The 18,308-nt window shown below is 42.0% G+C and overlaps 1 protein-coding gene across 18 annotated transcripts in view; it reads left to right on the top strand.

Annotated features, from left to right (window-relative positions):
* Positions 1-18,308, top strand: part of RGS6 (regulator of G protein signaling 6) — a 390,873-nt gene that overhangs the window by 194,822 nt on the left and 177,743 nt on the right. For all 18 annotated transcript variants that reach the window (XR_008308931.1, XR_008308962.1, XR_008308953.1 and 15 more), the window contains one exon: positions 11,881-11,980. Coding sequence is in view for 14 of the 18 variants with exons in the window: in XM_053256820.1 (XP_053112795.1) it covers positions 11,881-11,980 (100 nt within the window). In the remaining 4 variants the exon portion in view is untranslated. The remainder of the gene's footprint in view (positions 1-11,880; positions 11,981-18,308) is intronic.

Genomic DNA, 18,308 nt, shown 5'->3' with positions numbered 1-18,308 from the left:
GTAATAAGCCTAATTGGCGTTTTCTTGCAGTGAGTGTAACCCTGTAATTTATTAGATTTCTTCTTGCCCTTTTTCAAAGGTTTGGGGTGGGTAACAACACAAAACAAAAGCCTACATAAAACTCACTCATTATAAAATGCTATGTCAAATAATTAGATTTTATAACAGTATTTCAAATTTCACCTTCTCTTTCTCTAAGGAAAGGCCATAGCCTATGTTTGTTGTTGTTGTGTTAAAAAAAAAAAGGATACCCCCACTTCTTTAGAAGATCAGAATCAAATTAAAATCACAAAAATATAAATACAAATTTTGAAAACAGTGAAGGCAAAAACAATGGACAATGCCCAGACTAAATTAGTCATGACTAAGTCCCATTGAAATTAATGGAATTGAATTAGTGATGGCTAAGTAATCTGGATATTGCCAACCACATAATCAAAAACTACCATCATCATCAATCTTTATTACGGTCACAGACCAGTATAAAGTACATTTTAAATCCTAAGGAGCAATAGATTTTACACTCTGAGACATACTACTATCATAAGATGATTTAAAATATACAATAAGAAATATAAAAGATGCTAAAATACATTACTAGCATAAAATGATTTAAAACATAAAATATAGGCATGAGACTGCCCAAAAAACTAGCTATGGTTGTAGTAAGAGACATAGTAGACTCTGGGCTACATTTTACTACTAGCATAAAATGATTTAACTACAGCTGCAATAAGAAGCATAGGAATAAACCATGTAGCCGTACCCTATATCATGTTGCATGCTTATAAAGTAAGAAAACTAAAATAGCAGCAGATCAAAAAGGAAACAGTTCCAACATTAGAAGAAGAAGAGGAAGAGGAGGAAGAAGAAGAAGAAGAGAAAATAAAACCACCAAAGCAGCCCACAACTTACACCAAAGGCTTCTGTATGAAGTTAGGTCTTAACTTGGCATGTAGAAGTGTTCAGTAGTGGAACTAGGTGGGCCTCCATAGGCGTATTCTCTAAAGTTGCTGCCATCAGTCAAAAGGCCCTGCTCTGTATAGATATCTGCTGTACTTCAGCCAGTGGAGGAAACTGGAGCAGGGCCTCAGATCCAGAACAAAGGGCCTGGAGAAGACTGTCTACTGTTGCAGGAAGAGAAACATCCAAGTTTGGTTTCCATTATATAAGAAACCTGGTGGACCTTTAAGATTATTTAAGAATTTGAACAAGTTATCCATATTGCATTACTTCAGTGTAGGGTGACTTCATGTTTAGTATGCTTATTTTTTTAAAAACCAGGTGCAACAGTTTGGCTTTCGCAGTAGGGATGTGCACAGAACCACTGATGGCTGGTTTGGCAGTGGGGTGGGGGGTTACCTTTAAGGAACAGGGAGGATGCTCTTCCCCCCGCACCCCCGCCGCCGCTACGTTTCCCCCACCGGCACTGTCTGCAAAATTGCTGGCGTGGGACAGCAGCATACCTCCTTGCTGCCCCGGTCAGTGTCAAACCAGAAGTGCCTGATGCGCATGTACACTCCCTCCCTGCCTCTTAAAGGTAACCACCACCCCTGCAACCAAACCAGCCGAACTGCCAGACTTTTGAACCAGTTCGGTGGTCCACAAAAGGGCCACTGAACTGGTATGTGCACATCCATATTTTGCAGCGCTGTGCGATTTTGTCAGTTGAGTTGTATCCTATTACAGCTCTGCTGAGTGCCCATAGGTATTCCGGATGGGACACAGACTTTGAACAGTACCAAGGTAAGAGTAGCAGGTAAAGTGGTCAGGTCTAGACTTGTGAAAGAATATCCTGCAAGGAGAATTTTTTCCAAATACTCTTTCTTAACAGTTGGAGAGCATCTCTACGAGAATGAATCTGTCATGAAGAAATTCCCTTCCACCGAATATCTAAAAGAAGCAAACATTCTAATTTTGTCTTGCTTCAGGGCACAAGACTACTCTCTGGTCAGCTTCATTTACACATGAAAGAAGGTGATTATACCCAGTGATTAACTTTACATTACAAAACTGTGAGAAAGATCTGCTAGCAGATTTTTCTAAATATTGCTTTTTCAGTGTTTTAGAGATTTAAAGGGGTTTGATTGAAACTCCATGAAGGGTTTATTAAATATGAAGTATTGTGTAACTTCATAAGGTGCAGCTGAATTTGAAACAAGAGAGCCTTCAATCTCTAAGCCGATTGAAGAATCTGTTTTATTTTGATTTTTGATTGACTTGAGCATGTCCAGACTCCACAGTTTTAACAGCATCCCATCCATGTAGTGAGTGGTTAGCAGCATGAATGTGACTAGTCCATGATGACACATGCATCCCCTCCTTTGTCTGCAAGCTCACCAGAAAGACAAAAAAGTAAACCCAACCTTGTGAAGTGTAGAACAACCGCACATACATTTTGTGTGCTTGCTTGCGTTGTGTTGTGTCAGGAGACCTGAGTTTACAATCCCTGCTGCCCTGAAATGCATGATGCAACTGTGGCCCACTTGCTTCTCTCCTAGGCTAACCTACCTCACAGAGTTGAGGAAGATAAAAATATAACCAACTGGGGTTGTAATTAAAAGGGAAGCAGATTTAGCTTAGACCAGGGATTCTTAACCTTGGGCCCCCGGATGTTGTTGGACCAGAACTCCCATCATCCCCAGACATGGCTTTTGTGGCTGAGGATGATGAGAGTTGTAGTCCAACAACATCTGGGGGCCCAACGTTAAGAAACCCTGGCTTAGATATTATGATGGAGTTCCAAATTCTTGGAGCTGTGGGACCAAGTCTACCTTGTATGGTGGTTTATACTTCATTTATCATTTTATAAACAGAATTGCTTTTATAATTTGGGAAAATATATATTGGCTTGAAGCTTGGCTAAAGCCAATGCCTAACTTGCCGTTATAATTTCCGTGGGACTTTCTCAAGTACATTTAGTCAGGATGTCAGTTACATATAACTGCTAGTCCTACAAGGCTGGTGCTCAGAACATGTCACTGGCTATGTCAGTGGAACTGGGGGATTGGACTTGGTCCCTCACTGCACCTGCCCTCTGACTCAGCCAGCCCTGTGGTGTGTTCATTTCCTTATTCTTCTGGATCCTCTTCCTGGCTTCCTTTCTGACATTTGCCCTTCTTCTCTCCCTCATTCCATGGGCTTCTACCTGTGCTACTCCTCTGGATCACATCTGCTTAATTCGTGGCTTCTTTTTTTCTGTCCTGCCTTCCCTGACATTAACGCAGCTCAGCCAATCACTGCCAGAGGCTTCTTCATTGCAATTGCCATATCCCTTGGTTCATTATATAGATAAACAGATGATAATAGTTAGGTGCTTGACTGTCAGGTCAGTCAAGGTTGGCAGGGCTTACAAACCCTTGCTTTAATTGTTATGCTGCATTAAATTCCTGAAGGCTGGTAATTTTTCACAGTACCATTCCACAATAATCAGCAAAGACTGGAATATTCTATTAATACCCTGGGCTCCTCTCACAATTGAAGCACCTGTAAAGCTATTGTAAAACACAGGAAATTGAATTAGATGCCCCATTATGATTTAACAGGTTTACTTATGACGAGGAGGCAGGATGTGGTGATTGTGGGGGAAAGACTGCTCTTATTGACTTCTCGCAGACCCAGCCCATGATGAAGGGACAAATGCATTTGTAGAACTCTGATTTTGGCAGACCACCACAAACCAATGTGGTAGATACATGTGACCATTTTGTCATGGGCCAGAATAATGGAACCCCCACATAGGCAGGCTGGCAGGCAGACAGGCATGCTTTCCCCCATTGTTACGCGCTCAGATGGCTATGAGAAATGGCCCTCAAGCTGCTTGTAAATTCTTTCAATTGTTGTTGTTGATCACAATCATTACCCTTGGATGTAAAGCAGCTGGGCCCACACCCAGTTACGCTGGAAAATTCTTCTCTGAACTGATCTGGACCACTTCATAAAAACACTATTACTATATGGAACTTGTTTCTTAATGTGGAATTAATATAACACCTGCTGATAGATTATACCATACATGTGTATTTTTGTTGACTGTTGGCCATGAATTTCCAACATGTGCAGCAACATCTCCTGAAATAATGAGGTGGTACATTCATTTGCATGCCGGTATCTGCAGATATCTCCCCGCCCGCCATAGAAGTTTTATAAGGTATGAAGCAGCCCACAGTACTATTAATTTCACTCAGATTCACCCCAAGTGCTTTGATGTAGGATTACAGGTTAAACTTCTAAATTACAATCCACCACCCACTCACTCCAGAGTAGCCCATTAATTCTGCAGCCTTGTTGCTATAACAAATGATATCATCTTAACAGTAAAGTGCCTCAAGTGTCAAGAGCAGGAGGTATGTGTGCTTCCAAATCTTTGACCATTTCCTCTGCATTTTATTGTCCACAATATGAGTGAATGAATCTCTTTCCATTCCAACCACGTTTTGTCCATTTTCCTTCAATTTTCATTTTGTTCCTCTTGCTAAAAATCCCCAGAATTTTTTGTCCATCACTGAAAATAATCCATATTAAAAATGTATTTCAAGTATTTCCACATATTTCCTATATAAACAACTGGCACAATAAAACATTGCAACATGTGTATTTTTCTGCAAATGTACAGAATGTATAGAATCCGTAGATATAGCTGTATTTTAAAAATTTTACTCTCTTGGGGGGAGCAGTAGACGTCTGAAATGATGCATTCCATCATGAATTTCAGCAAGAGAGGAATTTGCTAACTTCCCTAGTCATTGCTACATAAACTAAATCTTTTTGTTAGGATAATGAAGTAATACAGAAGAAACCCTTACTTGTTTCCAAGGCAACGAGTGCAACTAAACTTTGTTTTTGCAGAAAGGCCATGGATTTCCTTGCATCCATTCTACAAATCAACCTGCTAAAGGTTTATCAAAGCAAAACTATTTCCTGGGCTTTTTAGTTTGTGAAAGGACAACCTCGATGATATTGTCCCTTTTGAGTGCTCATCTGTGTAATTTTTTCATTTACATTTAAAATGTTGCCCTTTGTTAAATCGCATTTTAATGGAAGAAGGTATTTCTAGATCACTGTTTAAAAAAATTAATGGCGCTATTGTTCGGAAATATCTAACATTGTTAAATGAAGTTGTTCTCCTGGCTGAGGGGTTTTCTTAAAATTATTTATTTATTTATTTATTTATTTATTTATTTATTTATTTATAATATTTATACCCCACCCCTCCAGTGCAATACTGCTTGGGGCAGCTTACAACAATAACATAGACATAGATACAAGTAATAAAATTAAATTTTTAAAAAGTCAGATTGAAAACAATTATTAGGTTCAAATTAAAACTGAAAATTATAAAAAGTTAAAGAAGCTAAAGAACCTACCAGATATAACAAAATAATGATATTAAAAAGCATCCTTAAAAAGATGAGTTTTAAGATTCTTTTTAAAAACACTGAGGGAGGGAGCATGGCAAAGCTCTTCAGGGAGGGTGTTCCAAAGCCGAGGGGACACAGCCAAAAAGGCCCTGTCTCTAGTCCCCACCAACTGGATCTCTGTTAGTGGTAGGGTCATGAGCAGGGCCTGAGATGATGATCGGAGGGCCCTGGCAGATTCATATGGGCGAATGCGGTCCAACAGGTACCCCGGCCCCAAGCCATGTAGGGCATAACATTATCACATTTGATACCCTCAAGAAAGGGTAGCACTCTCGAGAGACTGCATGGTATTGGGAAAGTAAGTGAGCGATCTGGGGGCAAAAGTGGTGTTTTTATCGATTCTTTCTGTTGAAGGTTAAGGCACAGGAAGAAAAACATCTGGCTACAAAGATGGTGTCATCAGGGAAGGTTTAAATGCATGGCCTATACACACTACTACCATGAAAAATCCTGGCAAGAGATGGGTTGCACCTCATGAAAACTGGAAAGAACAGGTTTAGTAGGAGCCCTGTTAACCTCTTAAAGAGGGCTCTGAATTGAATCCTGAGGGTGGGGAAGACAAAAGCCCAGAAGTTTAAAGTCAAGTACTAGGACAGGAATGTATGTGACAAAGGTGGAGACAGAATGATGAAGGGAAAAACTTGCAAGAAGCAGGGAAGACAGTAGGAGGTGATACCCACAGCCTCCTATGTCTATACGCCAGCACACAGATGTGGAAAACAAACAGGAGGATCTTGAAATCCTAATATGGGGAGACAGATATCATCTGATAAGTATGGACATTCAACAAAATGTTGCTCTATAACCCTGGTGTGCATATGTTACCTGTGAGCCTGTGGCTGAAAAAACAAAAGTTGGCAACTAAGACAAGAGTCCCTCCTCTAACCTGAGCTTTATTTAATGTGCATTTTTATTTTATTTTTCCTGTAATGCCACGTGAGAACCAGGCTTGCATGGGTTCATATGCCATGCCCACTGGGAGTGTGCTCTCGCATCCTGTCTTTTTACTGACATGTTACTGACTTACTGACTTGTAGTTTGTGTGTTCCCCACTGCACGCGAAATGCTAAAGCAACATATACTTTCTAAATGTTAGTATTGATCAGTGTAATTGGTTAAAAAGAGTATAGTATACTATCCAGTGTGATAATGTGAAGAGGGTGTTTGATCTAGATGTTGGAATTGATCCAAAGCATTTTATGTCATAATGATTGCAATGGAAGAAACACTCATTTGCAAAACTCTTCCCCTGAAACAAATGGGACTTAACTGTGCTTAATACTTAAGAACATAAGAACAGCCCTGCTGGATCAGGCCCAAGGCGCATCTAGTCCAGCATCCTGTTTCACACAGTGGCCCACCAGATGCCTTTGGGGAGCACTCAGGCAAGAGGTATGTGCATGTCCTCTCTCCTGCTGCTACTCCCCTGCAACTGGTACTCAGAGGCATCCTGACGTGGCCTATAGCCCTCCGACTACTAGCTGTTGATATACCTCTCCTCCATGATGTTATCCAAACTCCTCTTCAAGCCATCCAGGTTGTTGACTGTCATCACATCTTGTAGCAGAGAATTCCACATGTTGATTCCACAAGTTAAACCACCCTGAGCCATTTCGGAAGTGCGGTATACAAATCAAACAAACAAACAAACAAACAAACAAACAAATATGTGTTGTGTGAAAAAGTACTTCTGTTTGTCGGTCCTAAATTTCCTGGAAATCAATTTCATGGGATGACCCCTGGTTCTAGTGTTATGTGAGAGGGAGAAGAATTTATTTCTATCCACTTTGTCCACACCATGCATGATTTTAAAGACATCTATCATGTCTCCCCACAGTCTTTTTTCTAAACTAAATAGCCCCAGGTGTTGTAGCCTTGCCTCGTAAGAAAGGTGCTCTAGGCCCCTGATCATCTTGGTTGCCCTCTCCTGCACTTTTTCTATTTCTACAGTGTCCTTTTTTAGATGTGGTGACCAGAATTGTACGCAGTACTCCAGGTGTGGCCGCACCATAGTTTTATATAAGGGCATTATAATATTAGCAAATATTACTTTGCTGTCTCCTGTCCATTTATTGTTGACACAATCTCACGCCTAGTAATTGAGCCCACATGTGGAAAATATGTAATGAGTTTGTAATCAGGCAGCCCAGTTCTTCAAGCAGAAGCTAATATGGTCTAAGGCAATAGAAAGATTATCCTGGTTCACTGTATGTTTAGACAGTCTCTCTGAGACTTACTCTTGCATCCAGTTTTCACAGCAAAATAAAGATGAGGTGCTGCTCTGCTGTCATGAACGTGTGTCAGCAGGACTGAAATAGACCCGTAATGTTATCAGGCACATATTCCAGGTGGCACAGTGAGAGGTGCAAGGAACAGAACAAGAGTGACAGCAAAGTAATTTTTAGAACCAAGACTGAACTGATTCTTTTTACCTGAATCCTTTTTACCAACTAATAGTCAAAGTGTGCATGGGCAACAAGGCGTTAGATTTATTTTTGGGGTACAAACTATGGTTCAGATCCTGTACTTTCGTATATTATGGCTGAGACAAAGACATTGTCCAGTTTGTCTTTCATCATTGCTAAATGATGGAAATTGATGAAAATTGGCCCCCATTTTCAGAACATAATTAGCTGTCTACTCAAAATGTTCATACAAGTTTGTCTGTGTTGAATGCTGCAACTGTTGGCATCATCTAATTCTGTAATGATATTTCACAACATGTCAGTGTCACCTGAGAATGCAATCTGAAATCTCATTATCAAGGAGGCTGTCAATCTTTGCCTAGATTCCCTGCATAATGGGCAGTACAACAGAATGTGAGCAACAGATCCTACCTGTTTCAGAATCACAAAGACAGGTTTTTAATTCCATAGGAATCTTGCAGTATTTCCCCTGACTGACAGCTCAGGGGAAGACATTAAACTTTAGCATAGCAAATGCTCTGCTGGCAGCACGCCCCTGTAAAGCTATAATGCAATTTGTGTTTTGACTCACTTGGTTTTTATATTGGTAGAATGATATATGCATCATCACTGGGCAATGACTTGTCATTTCCTATCATTCCTATACGTGTTTTGCTGCAAAGTCTCCAGTTCTTCTTGAAAGTCAAACAAGAAATTAACAACTTCATTATTAAAGTGTCTGGCACAGGGATAGGCAACCATGGCTCTCCAGATGTCGCTGAATTACAGCTCCCATCATAGCCGGGGATGATGGGAGGTATAGATTTACAACATATCTTTTGTTGCCCCCAGGCTCTGGAATGCTCTCCCAGTGAATGTCCGCTGTTTGGCATCTGTGGCTGCTTTTTAAAAACAATTAAAGACCTTTTTATTTGTTCAGGCTTTAACCCCTTGGGGCTGTCAGGTCTCTCTGCTCTCCTGCTTCTGTTTGTCTTTTTTATGATTGTTTTTTGGTGTTTTGTGTTTTTACTATTTAACTGATTTTAAGGTTTTAAATGTGATTCTTATGGAGTTTTATTGTATTTTAACGTTTGTAAACTGCCTTGGGATTCCTGATGAAAGGCAGTATAAAAACTGAACAATGAAATTAATTAATTGATTAATTAAACCAAGGTTGCCTACCCCTGTTCTAGCACAGACAGTTAAAAATATATGTTATCTGAGAACCCCTTCCAGGACTCATGATCATTAAGGGAAAGATAACTGTTCCCATGGGGCATCAGTGAAAAGTGTTGGAAACTGGTTAATTTTTGAAAATGCTGCACTAAAAAGGCTGCCAAAATGTTTTGAATGAAAAAAATGATTATTTTTTCATAAAAGGGTGGGGTACTCTGATGAGCTATCACCCAAGGTGGTTGTGAGATAAATTCTACAATATCTGTAATGTCCATGGTCCCCCGCCCCCCCCAAAAGAAAAGGATACTGTTAACAATAATTCTTATGTATGTGATTATATGTAAATACAAAAAGACAGCAGTGGGCTAATGTGTTATGCAACCTCATAAGATTGAAGCTGAGGTTGCTGACAGTTAATAAGGTTGGCACATGATGTACTGTGTAGCTTTGAAATAATGAGTCATCATCACCCACATGTCTCCAGAGACTGAATTTGGAGCATAGCAATGCCACTGTTTCAATTATAAGCTTACTAGAAGGCAGTGATAAAATATAATTATGATCAGCCAAACTCATTAGATAGTGACTGAGAACTAACAATGGAAACTCCCAGCAAAGCACTGAATTAGGCTTTGCAGTTAGATAGGGGGTGGGGGCAGTGTTAGGAGGGTTTCCCCTCCCTTTCTCAATAGTCTGCAGCATTAGTTATCCTTCTAGGCAATGAACCTAATATATTGAAAATGGCTGTAAGCCACACATTCAGCAGTTTCAGAATAAGAAAATATATGAATGTGTGTTTAAATGGCAATTTAAAGAAGATCCTACTGTTTTAATTATACTTTAATTCAGGGGTACACGGCTTTGGCCCTTCAGTGGTTGTTGGACTACAGTTCCCATCATTGCCAGCCACAGTGGTCAATAGAGAGGAATGATGGGAGTTGTAGTACAGCAATAGCTAGCATGCCAACAATGTGCAGCCCTGCTTTAGTCACTTGTCCATGATGGAATCTGTAAGTATCGAATAAAAGTGTTGTATGTTCAGCATTGATGGACAGATGGAAGGAATCTGGGATCACTCTCCATACATAGGCTGTGTGATCCACAAAGCATATAAACCAGTGAGTTTTGAGTCACTGGCCCACAGGAGAAATCCCTGTGGAACTCTGAAGGGTGAGTAGTGTTCCGACTGGATGAAACCTGACAAGTGTGGGGTGAAGCCCAGGCAGGCCAATTTTATGAAGACTTCAGTTAATAGTGACAAGCTTTATCATTCACACGTGGGGTTGTCTGCTGTGGATATTAGCTAATAGTAAAGACAAGACTGTAGTAGTTGGAAGAACAAGGAAGCAATCCCCCAGGGCCTGCTTGGGGATGCTGCCTCCCCAATCCAGGTCATCGAGGGGGCTCTGCTCTGGGTGCCGACAATGAGGGAGGCTTGGCTGTCATGCACACGGGATGGGGCCTTCTCTGTTGCTGCCCCCAGACTCTGGAGTGCTCTCCCAGTGGCTATTTGCTCCTCGGTCTCCATCACAGTTTTTTTAGAAAGCGTGTTAAATCTTGGCTTTTTACCCAGGCTTTTATATGATTGTCTCTACTGCTGCTTCTTTGTATTTTGTACAGTTCTTATGCTTGTATTTTAAATCTTTTTAGTCAGATTTGTTTTATATTTTAGCTTAATATTTTAATTATGTCATTTTTATAGTCTTGTTTTTAATTTTTGTGTGAACCACCTTGGAATTGTTTTAATGAAAGGCGGTATACATATTTAACAATAAATAAATAAAAATAAATAAATAAATTGATTTCATCCTTTGTCATAATCCACCTGCAGTGGCCAGGGCGGTGAGGCTTAAAGTAGTAACTATGGGGCAAGGGAGCCATTTACTGAAAGGTGTCTTTACTAAAAGGTGTTGCAAATGGGTGGGTTTGCAAGACTGGCTGTCTTGCTTACTCAGAACAGTTGGGCAGCATATTTTTGCTCCATGCTGTAGGTCTACAGCTGTTGCAGTCTATGAAAAGTGGTCATCCCAAAGACAAGTAGAAGGCATCTCAGCCTCCACAGATTTTCCTAATTTACCACAAGTTGTCCTAGGAATGAGCAGAAAGGGCAGTGTTGCGTGTGGAGATCCTCCTATATCTGGGAATTCAAATGGATAAACAAAGAACAAACAAATGGTGCACTACTTTCTCCATTTTTACAGCTCTTTCTAATCCCCAACTGATTGATGTATTAAAAGAAGCTGTTGTGATGTCTGTAACTGATGAAATGTAATCAAGTTCTAGATATATTACTGTTATATCTCTGGAGCAGTGTTCCCTCTAAGGTGTGTGCAAGTGCACACACTCACAAGTTTCTTGATGTCCGCTCAGTTAATTTTAGATCCCACTCAGACTGAATCAGGAAGGCCTCACTCTGAATGCACGTACGCATGCACTGCCTTGATACTGCCGCCCAGAACAAAAGTCATTCCACACATAGATGGAAAAAAAATTAGAGAGATAACACTCCTCTGGAGCCATACATAATTCAATATCATTCAAAAACCTTAGCTTAGTTTGTTCAGTATCTATTTTTCCTTAGCTCTTTCAGGTATCCTTTTTGTTTTTAACCAGTTTGATTATCTGTTTGCTTTTATGTTATCATGGTAGTGCTGGTACTGAATATTCGTCATTTGGGTTTTCCCCTTGTTTGCCGCCAAATTAGAGACAAAGCCACAGCGCTCTACTGCACCTTCAGCTCTGCTCCTTTTGAGAATGGATCCCTCTAACCACATTTAGTTGGTGATATGGTACTAGAATCCTGAATGTGTTGCTATCTTGTAAATGACTATGGCCACTGGGTTTGCAAGAATAATGTTCTCCATGTCTTTCCCCTCCAGATTGAAGATGTAATTACAAGAATGCAGGATGACAAAACAGGTGGAGTACCCATTAGGACAGTCAAGAGCTTTCTGTCAAAAATTCCTAGTGTCGTCACAGGTATGTAAAGCATTTGAACTTGAGATCATATATGTGACAGTGTAACCCTACATCGGTGAGTCTCCTGTTCTGGCTGAGCTGTGAAATGGCTGAGGCAGACTTTATGGGGATTGATCAGCAGTAGGAAACAGGTTAAGTACTAAGGCTTCTTGTTGTTGTTGTTGTTGTTGTTGTTGTTGTTTTCAAAGCTGGGTCACTATTTTCACTTTGTAGACTGAGAGGGCATGATTTCCAGCAGAGGAGCAGAAGGTACTTGACCTTTGTCTCACCTGTACTGCTTCCCCTCCAGCTCCCCACCTTCTTTTCTCCTAGCCCAAGTTACAGACTTAGGCTTCTTCCATCTATCACAAACACAGGTCTGGAGCCTGAGCTAGGGAAAAAGCAACTGTGGGGAGAGGAAAGTTACTGGGGGAAATATTAATAACAAGCTATTTATATAACACATTTCATTTTTTTTTAAAAAAAAAGAAGAAAAAATCTCAAAATACATAGCAAAATATGTGGGGGGGGGGGATTGGTTCTTATCTGGCCCCAAAGGGCTCACAATCTAAAACAAAAAACAAAACCCACACAGATTAGCAACAACCGCTAGAGAGGTGCTAATAAGGACAATTGAATAACGTCCTTATTAATTGAATATGTCCAAATGAATAAGGACAATTGTTCTCCTTCTGCATGGGGTAGTGGCTAGAGTGCTGGACTAGGACCGGGAAGACCCGAGTTCAAATCCCCATTCAGCCATGAGACTTGCTGGCTGACTCTGGGCCAGTCACTTCTCTCTTACCCTAACCTACTTCACAGGGTTGTTGTGAGGATAAACTTAAGTATGTAGTACACGGTTCTGGGCTCCTTGGAGGAAGAGTGGGATAAAACATGTAAATAATAAGAATAAGAATAAACATAAGAGAGTCACCACTTGAAAAGTAGCAACTGAAGAAAGATTTAAGCTACCATTTTCTGGCTATCACTTCTTGACTGTCAGCCCAGGGGCTCCCTGTCCTGCTTTGCAAAGGAGATATGTGGCTGGGTTTTGCAGGTTGAGGCCACATGTCTCTTGTCTCACCCTGCACTCCTAAGCAGTGCACAGGGCTGCAGTGTGTCCCAGCTGTTACCTGCAGCTGATAGCTTGGCAGGAATTTAATAGAACAGAACCCTGACATGAAGCTGTGCATTTTGGTATTCCTGAGTTACTTCTAGGTGCTCCCTCAGTCTCCTGAGTGAAGGGTTTACTGGGAAATGAGAAGTCTTGGCTGTCCGAAGTGCAGGGTCAGGTTTCTTCTTGAGGAGTCTAATGCCCTGACTTCAGGACTGCTCAGCACCAGGCATCAGGCCCTCTTCCTCATGAACACAAGTCATGTTAATACAGATTTTCCCAGGCACAGAGACACTGGAAAAATCTGAGATTTGTATTTGATTTTTGTAATAGTTGTCAAGCAAAATATAAAGGTGTATATAGTTGTTGCTCACTAGAAAGACTTGGATGCTCTACTGCTTGCTACAATAACCGGAACCTTATTATGACTAGAAAGCCCCAGATCTGTAATTGGGATAAATTGGGCAAATGATATATCCTTTGTATAATGCTGTGCTCTTACATATTTTGTTTGGATGCACACTGTCAGCTTTCTGAAGCTGTGTGAGCGAATGCAATGCCCAGCAAACAGGAACTACCTGTTCACTTGAATGTGAATAGAAGTAAATGGGTATGCAGCTGAATCAGGGCTTTTGCAGTTTTGCTGGGCATCTGTGCAGGCAAACAGCTTCAGAGAAGCCTGGAAGGTCAGACTCTATGCTTCAAAATCCAACGACAGTCATGAAGATTTCCAACTCTCCTGTGATTTCTAAATGCACCTGCAATCCCCAAATACTACCTATTTAATAATGGAGTAAGCAGTTTGCAATTTTTGAGAAAAGAGGGTTTTTTTTACCAAGAATATACAAGAATAAAAAATGTGAGGACATCAGCATGCTGACAAACATTTTTCCTGAAAGTTCCTGGGGGGAAATTTGTCTAATTTGAAAAATATATCCCATAAATTCAAATGCCAAAGACAGAAAGTCAAGGAGATGACTTAATATATATTTAGCTAAGAGGGATGATTGTGTCTTAATATTCAAAGGCATGATTAAGCAATGGATCTATCCATCACAATTCTTTAGGAGAACTAGGCAGAAAACAACAAGATGATGATCAGTTTTAAGCTGATTATGCTTATCCTTATGCAAGACCCCAGGATCTGGCTCTCTGAAAGTGGCCTCTGCATTCATCAGACCAATAACAGCAATAAGGTTATTCCAGATAATCACTTTTTATTTGATAAATGTGCTGTTGCTACCCGTTTGTTATGTGGGGTCCAAATTATTCCTTCTACGTCATGGTTTTCAAGCTTCTTTTCTTGTGGCCCAGTTGAAGGCAATCACTTTCCCCCACAACCTGAAAGATTAATTTATTCTTATGAGTTTTCATACAACTGCAGTAGGGCAATACATGCTATTTAAACTATTTGACATTTCAGTGACACGTCAGACAAGGACTTTGCTTATAAAATGTTTTAATTACTGTATAAAAGATGATCAGGCTGAGTTTCATTTATCTACTGTGATGTATCATCAACATTTTAATTAGCAAGGGGCCCGGTGTGCCTAATATCTCAGGGTGTATTAATATCCTACTATCCAGTACTGGGTTGTGACCTCTGCTTTGAAAGCCACTGGTGTAGTTGTGCTCCTCTTGTAGGGAGAGCTTTCCTCAGCACTAGATAGGATATATTTTGTACTGGAGAAAGTGTGATTCTTCCCCCTGAGTGCCCAGACATTGCTATTGTGGTTGCCATGGGGGAGTGCAGTAGTGTGAGTTTCACAGACACCTTTTAGGGCAGTTCACATGATCATAATTCGGGTAGGAGAAGCCTCCTACCCTCATTTGGGAGCTGTGCGCACTCGCGTTTGCTGACTGTGAGTTCAAACCAAGACTGGAGGAGCCATCCATGCTTGTCTGCTAAGCAGCAACTTAGTTGGAGGACTTTTGCTTCCGTTGGCTGTGGGACCATCAGGGACACATTCCTGCAAGCAAATAGTCCTTTTGGAGGATGGAGAGAGTCATGAAAATCACATTGCCCCCTGCTTGTCCTGGGCTGCAGAAGGAAGGTGTGCTGCTAGTTTCCAGCCTTCTTGCTCTCCCCCCCCACCCCCGCCACCCTGGGCTGCATCTAATATTGTAGCATTGCGGGGAATGTCCTCTCATGATACACACATGCTTTCTGCAGAAGAGTTAATGAAAATTTGCAGGTGTGGCCTTTTTCAGTGTTTGCTGCACCTTGTTGGGTTGTGTGCAGAGAACTCTTCTATTCACTGCTTCAGGTATGGCCATTGGGGCACGATGTTTATTAGTCTGGAAATGTCTGAAGATGAAAAGTCTCACCTGCAACTTGTCTAGAAAAGAGAAAGGGTAACTGTAACTGGAATCCTGCTTCCATTCTCTAGCACAGTTTTTGTAAACTTTGTTTGACTTAATATACATTTATACAATGGCTTTCCTTAAAAAGAACTAAGAACTTTTAATGGATTTACTTTGGCAGTGCAGAAGAAGCTTGATCAGTCAAGGGACTGATCTAGAACTTAGTGATGTATCGTCACTCTGTGCAATCAGCCCATTTCCATTTTGAACCCACAACAAAATACAAAGACCCTGTCATGTCTTACTGCCAAGCTAGCAATAACCAATCCAGTGCACGGGACTGATTTCTGATCAACCCTTACATTGTAATTGCTTCACAGGGGACTATGTACACATCCTTCAAAGCACATAAGCTTTTTGATGTCTTAGGTAGTTTGAGTCTTTTGATTTGCCTCTGGTTTTTCAGACCGCTTTATGCTGTGCTGCAGGTTTGAAGGAAAAGGTTGAAAGTGTGTGATTGTTCGTTATTTGGAATCCCCAACAGGGACACTTGGTGCCAAACTAGGCATAACTTTAATCAACTAATTAGGCTTGGTGTGCTTGCTTTCCCCATGTAAATTGCAAGGGGGTGAATATCAAGATGAGGGCCATGAAGGTGGGTCCTAGTCCTGAGCAGCCTCCCACCCACCCCCACCCCTCGTTTGCACACACACACACACAGTTTTTTCCTGGGGCAAATAGCGTGTGGTAGCCTGATGGTGGGTGGGGCTTAAGCCCCCACCCCCTGCTGAGTGCTATTTATAGCCCCCTTTGTGTGCTATTTGTAGATAAAATAGCATGTTGGGATCAATGCCTTGATTAAAGACATGTCTAGTTTGACTCTTATTTGTTTTGATCTGGCAAAGAGGATTTGTGTGCAGATGCAGGCTTCCAGGTGCAGCTGCTGCAGGGACGGAGCAAGGTTGGAGTAGGCCCTAGGACAGAAAGTGAAGATGGGTCCTTGCTCCCTCCCACCTTCTTTTTCAGAGAAGTGTGAGGGGAAACGCAAAGAGGGAGCTGTCACCCAGCCAGCGGGGGCCCTGTCTCAGGGGCCCAGTGTCACGCCCTCGATCTTGGACAGCGAGGAGGAAGGGGAAGCTGTCAACTTTCCAGGCGATGCAGGAGTGTCTGAGGGGCAGAGCCCGGCTGTCAGTGTTCAGGAAACAGCTGTGGCTAATGATTCAGAACAGGCACAACAACCTGAGGCAGCAGAAATCGTGAAAGACCAATCTGAAGAAGAACTATGCAACCAGCCCCCGCTGACTCCACAACAGCGGCGTGTCACGAGACGCAGGGATCAATTGGAGACTATTAGGAGAAGCAAACGCCTCTTGCAGAGGGCTGATAAGCCTTGAATTCCTGCCAGCTGGGAGCTCTCGGCTTGCACTATAAATCACGTCACCAGTCTTCTACTCACTGCTGAAAAGCAAAATTCGTCATCCCTTGTGTCGACAGCGTGCAGCCAAGTCCGGTCAAGACGAACTTCCCGAGCCGTATCCAGTTTCAGCAGCTTCGCTTTGTCTCGTGATCTTCCCTGGCAGTCGGCCAGTCCTTGACACCCAGGGGCATTTGCCCCTCCCTTGTTCAGTTGTAGCTATGCCCCTGAGCTGTTGTGATTGTGGGTTTACATCTGGATGTGCATTCACACCCACATTGTGATGCTGCTCTGGTCCCCTGGAAGGGACTGCTGGCTCTCTTGTTGCAGATAGGGATGCACATCTGCATCTTGAGCAGACTACTACTTACCTACAACTACTTGTGTATGACACGGGCTGGTCACAGTACAGTAGACCATGTTCAAATTGGCTGACCCCCCCCCCCTTTACACAGTCACCCACTGTTGCTGACCTCCACAGCCATCCATAGTGCAGTATAATGACATCATGACCAGGGTCAAGCCACGATGTCATTATATCATGTCATGGTGACTGCACTGGATGGGCCTGTGGGGGCTAGTGGCCTGCAGGTGGGAGGGAGGGAGGGCTGATGTACTCAAGGTGGTAGGCATACAGTGAATAGCAGGGCAGGTGGGCCCCCTGCAGAAGTAGCAAATGGTGGGATCTGAAGCAGCTTGCCCCCCAGGGGGCACCAGGGCTATGCCAGATTAACCTATTAGCAAAGGTAGCATTTGTTACGGTCCCCGCACTAAATGTTTTCATTGCATGCTTTTCAGCTATTTCTATAATCTCCTCTTGTGTCTGGAGATCTCTCCTCCTCTGTCTCAGCTTCGGCAATCCACTCTAGGCGGGAAAAGAGCCGTTGTGGTCTTAGTGCTCACCGGTTACCCAGCCCTCGCAGCGTCATTAATTCTGTCCTGCCCTCCTCCACCTTATTGGTTCTGCTGGAGTCTTGTGCTCCTCCCCCGCTTGGAATTGGTATGTAACTGCAGAGCCAAGGACGCTGCTGGTCTCACTGGAAGAAGGACAGTAAAACATTGTGTATAAACCAACCCTTTGCTGTTTGTTCTGTTTGTGTGTGATTTCCCCTTGGTCAAGTATTTCTCTCTCTCGCCCCATACCCCCATGAACTGTGTCCGTGTGTGTACATGTGAGAGAAGTCCCGTGTGTGTGTGTGTGTGTGTGTGTGTGTGTGTGTGTGTGTGTGTGAAAGTGAGTTTTAAGCTTCTTCTTTTAAATCATTTTCAAAGTATGCCAAAACTGTTCTAGTACAAATTTGTAAGAATAACCCTCCCCATCCCAACAGTATACCTTCTTGTGAGGAAATTAGTCAGTACAAAAGTATTAAAAGCTTTAAAAATAATTGGGGTGGGGGGAGGAATGCTCTGAAAAAATGGCTGTTCATAGCTCTAATCTGGTCTCTGTGTGTTTCTTTCTCCCCACGCCCCCTTATTAAAAATGTTTATATGCTGCTTTTTTAGCAACAGAGTTCTCA

This window comes from Hemicordylus capensis, chromosome 1, assembly GCF_027244095.1.
Source record: "Hemicordylus capensis ecotype Gifberg chromosome 1, rHemCap1.1.pri, whole genome shotgun sequence".
Lineage (NCBI taxonomy): Eukaryota > Metazoa > Chordata > Lepidosauria > Squamata > Cordylidae > Hemicordylus > Hemicordylus capensis.
This window is presented reverse-complemented; position numbering and strand designations above follow the sequence as displayed.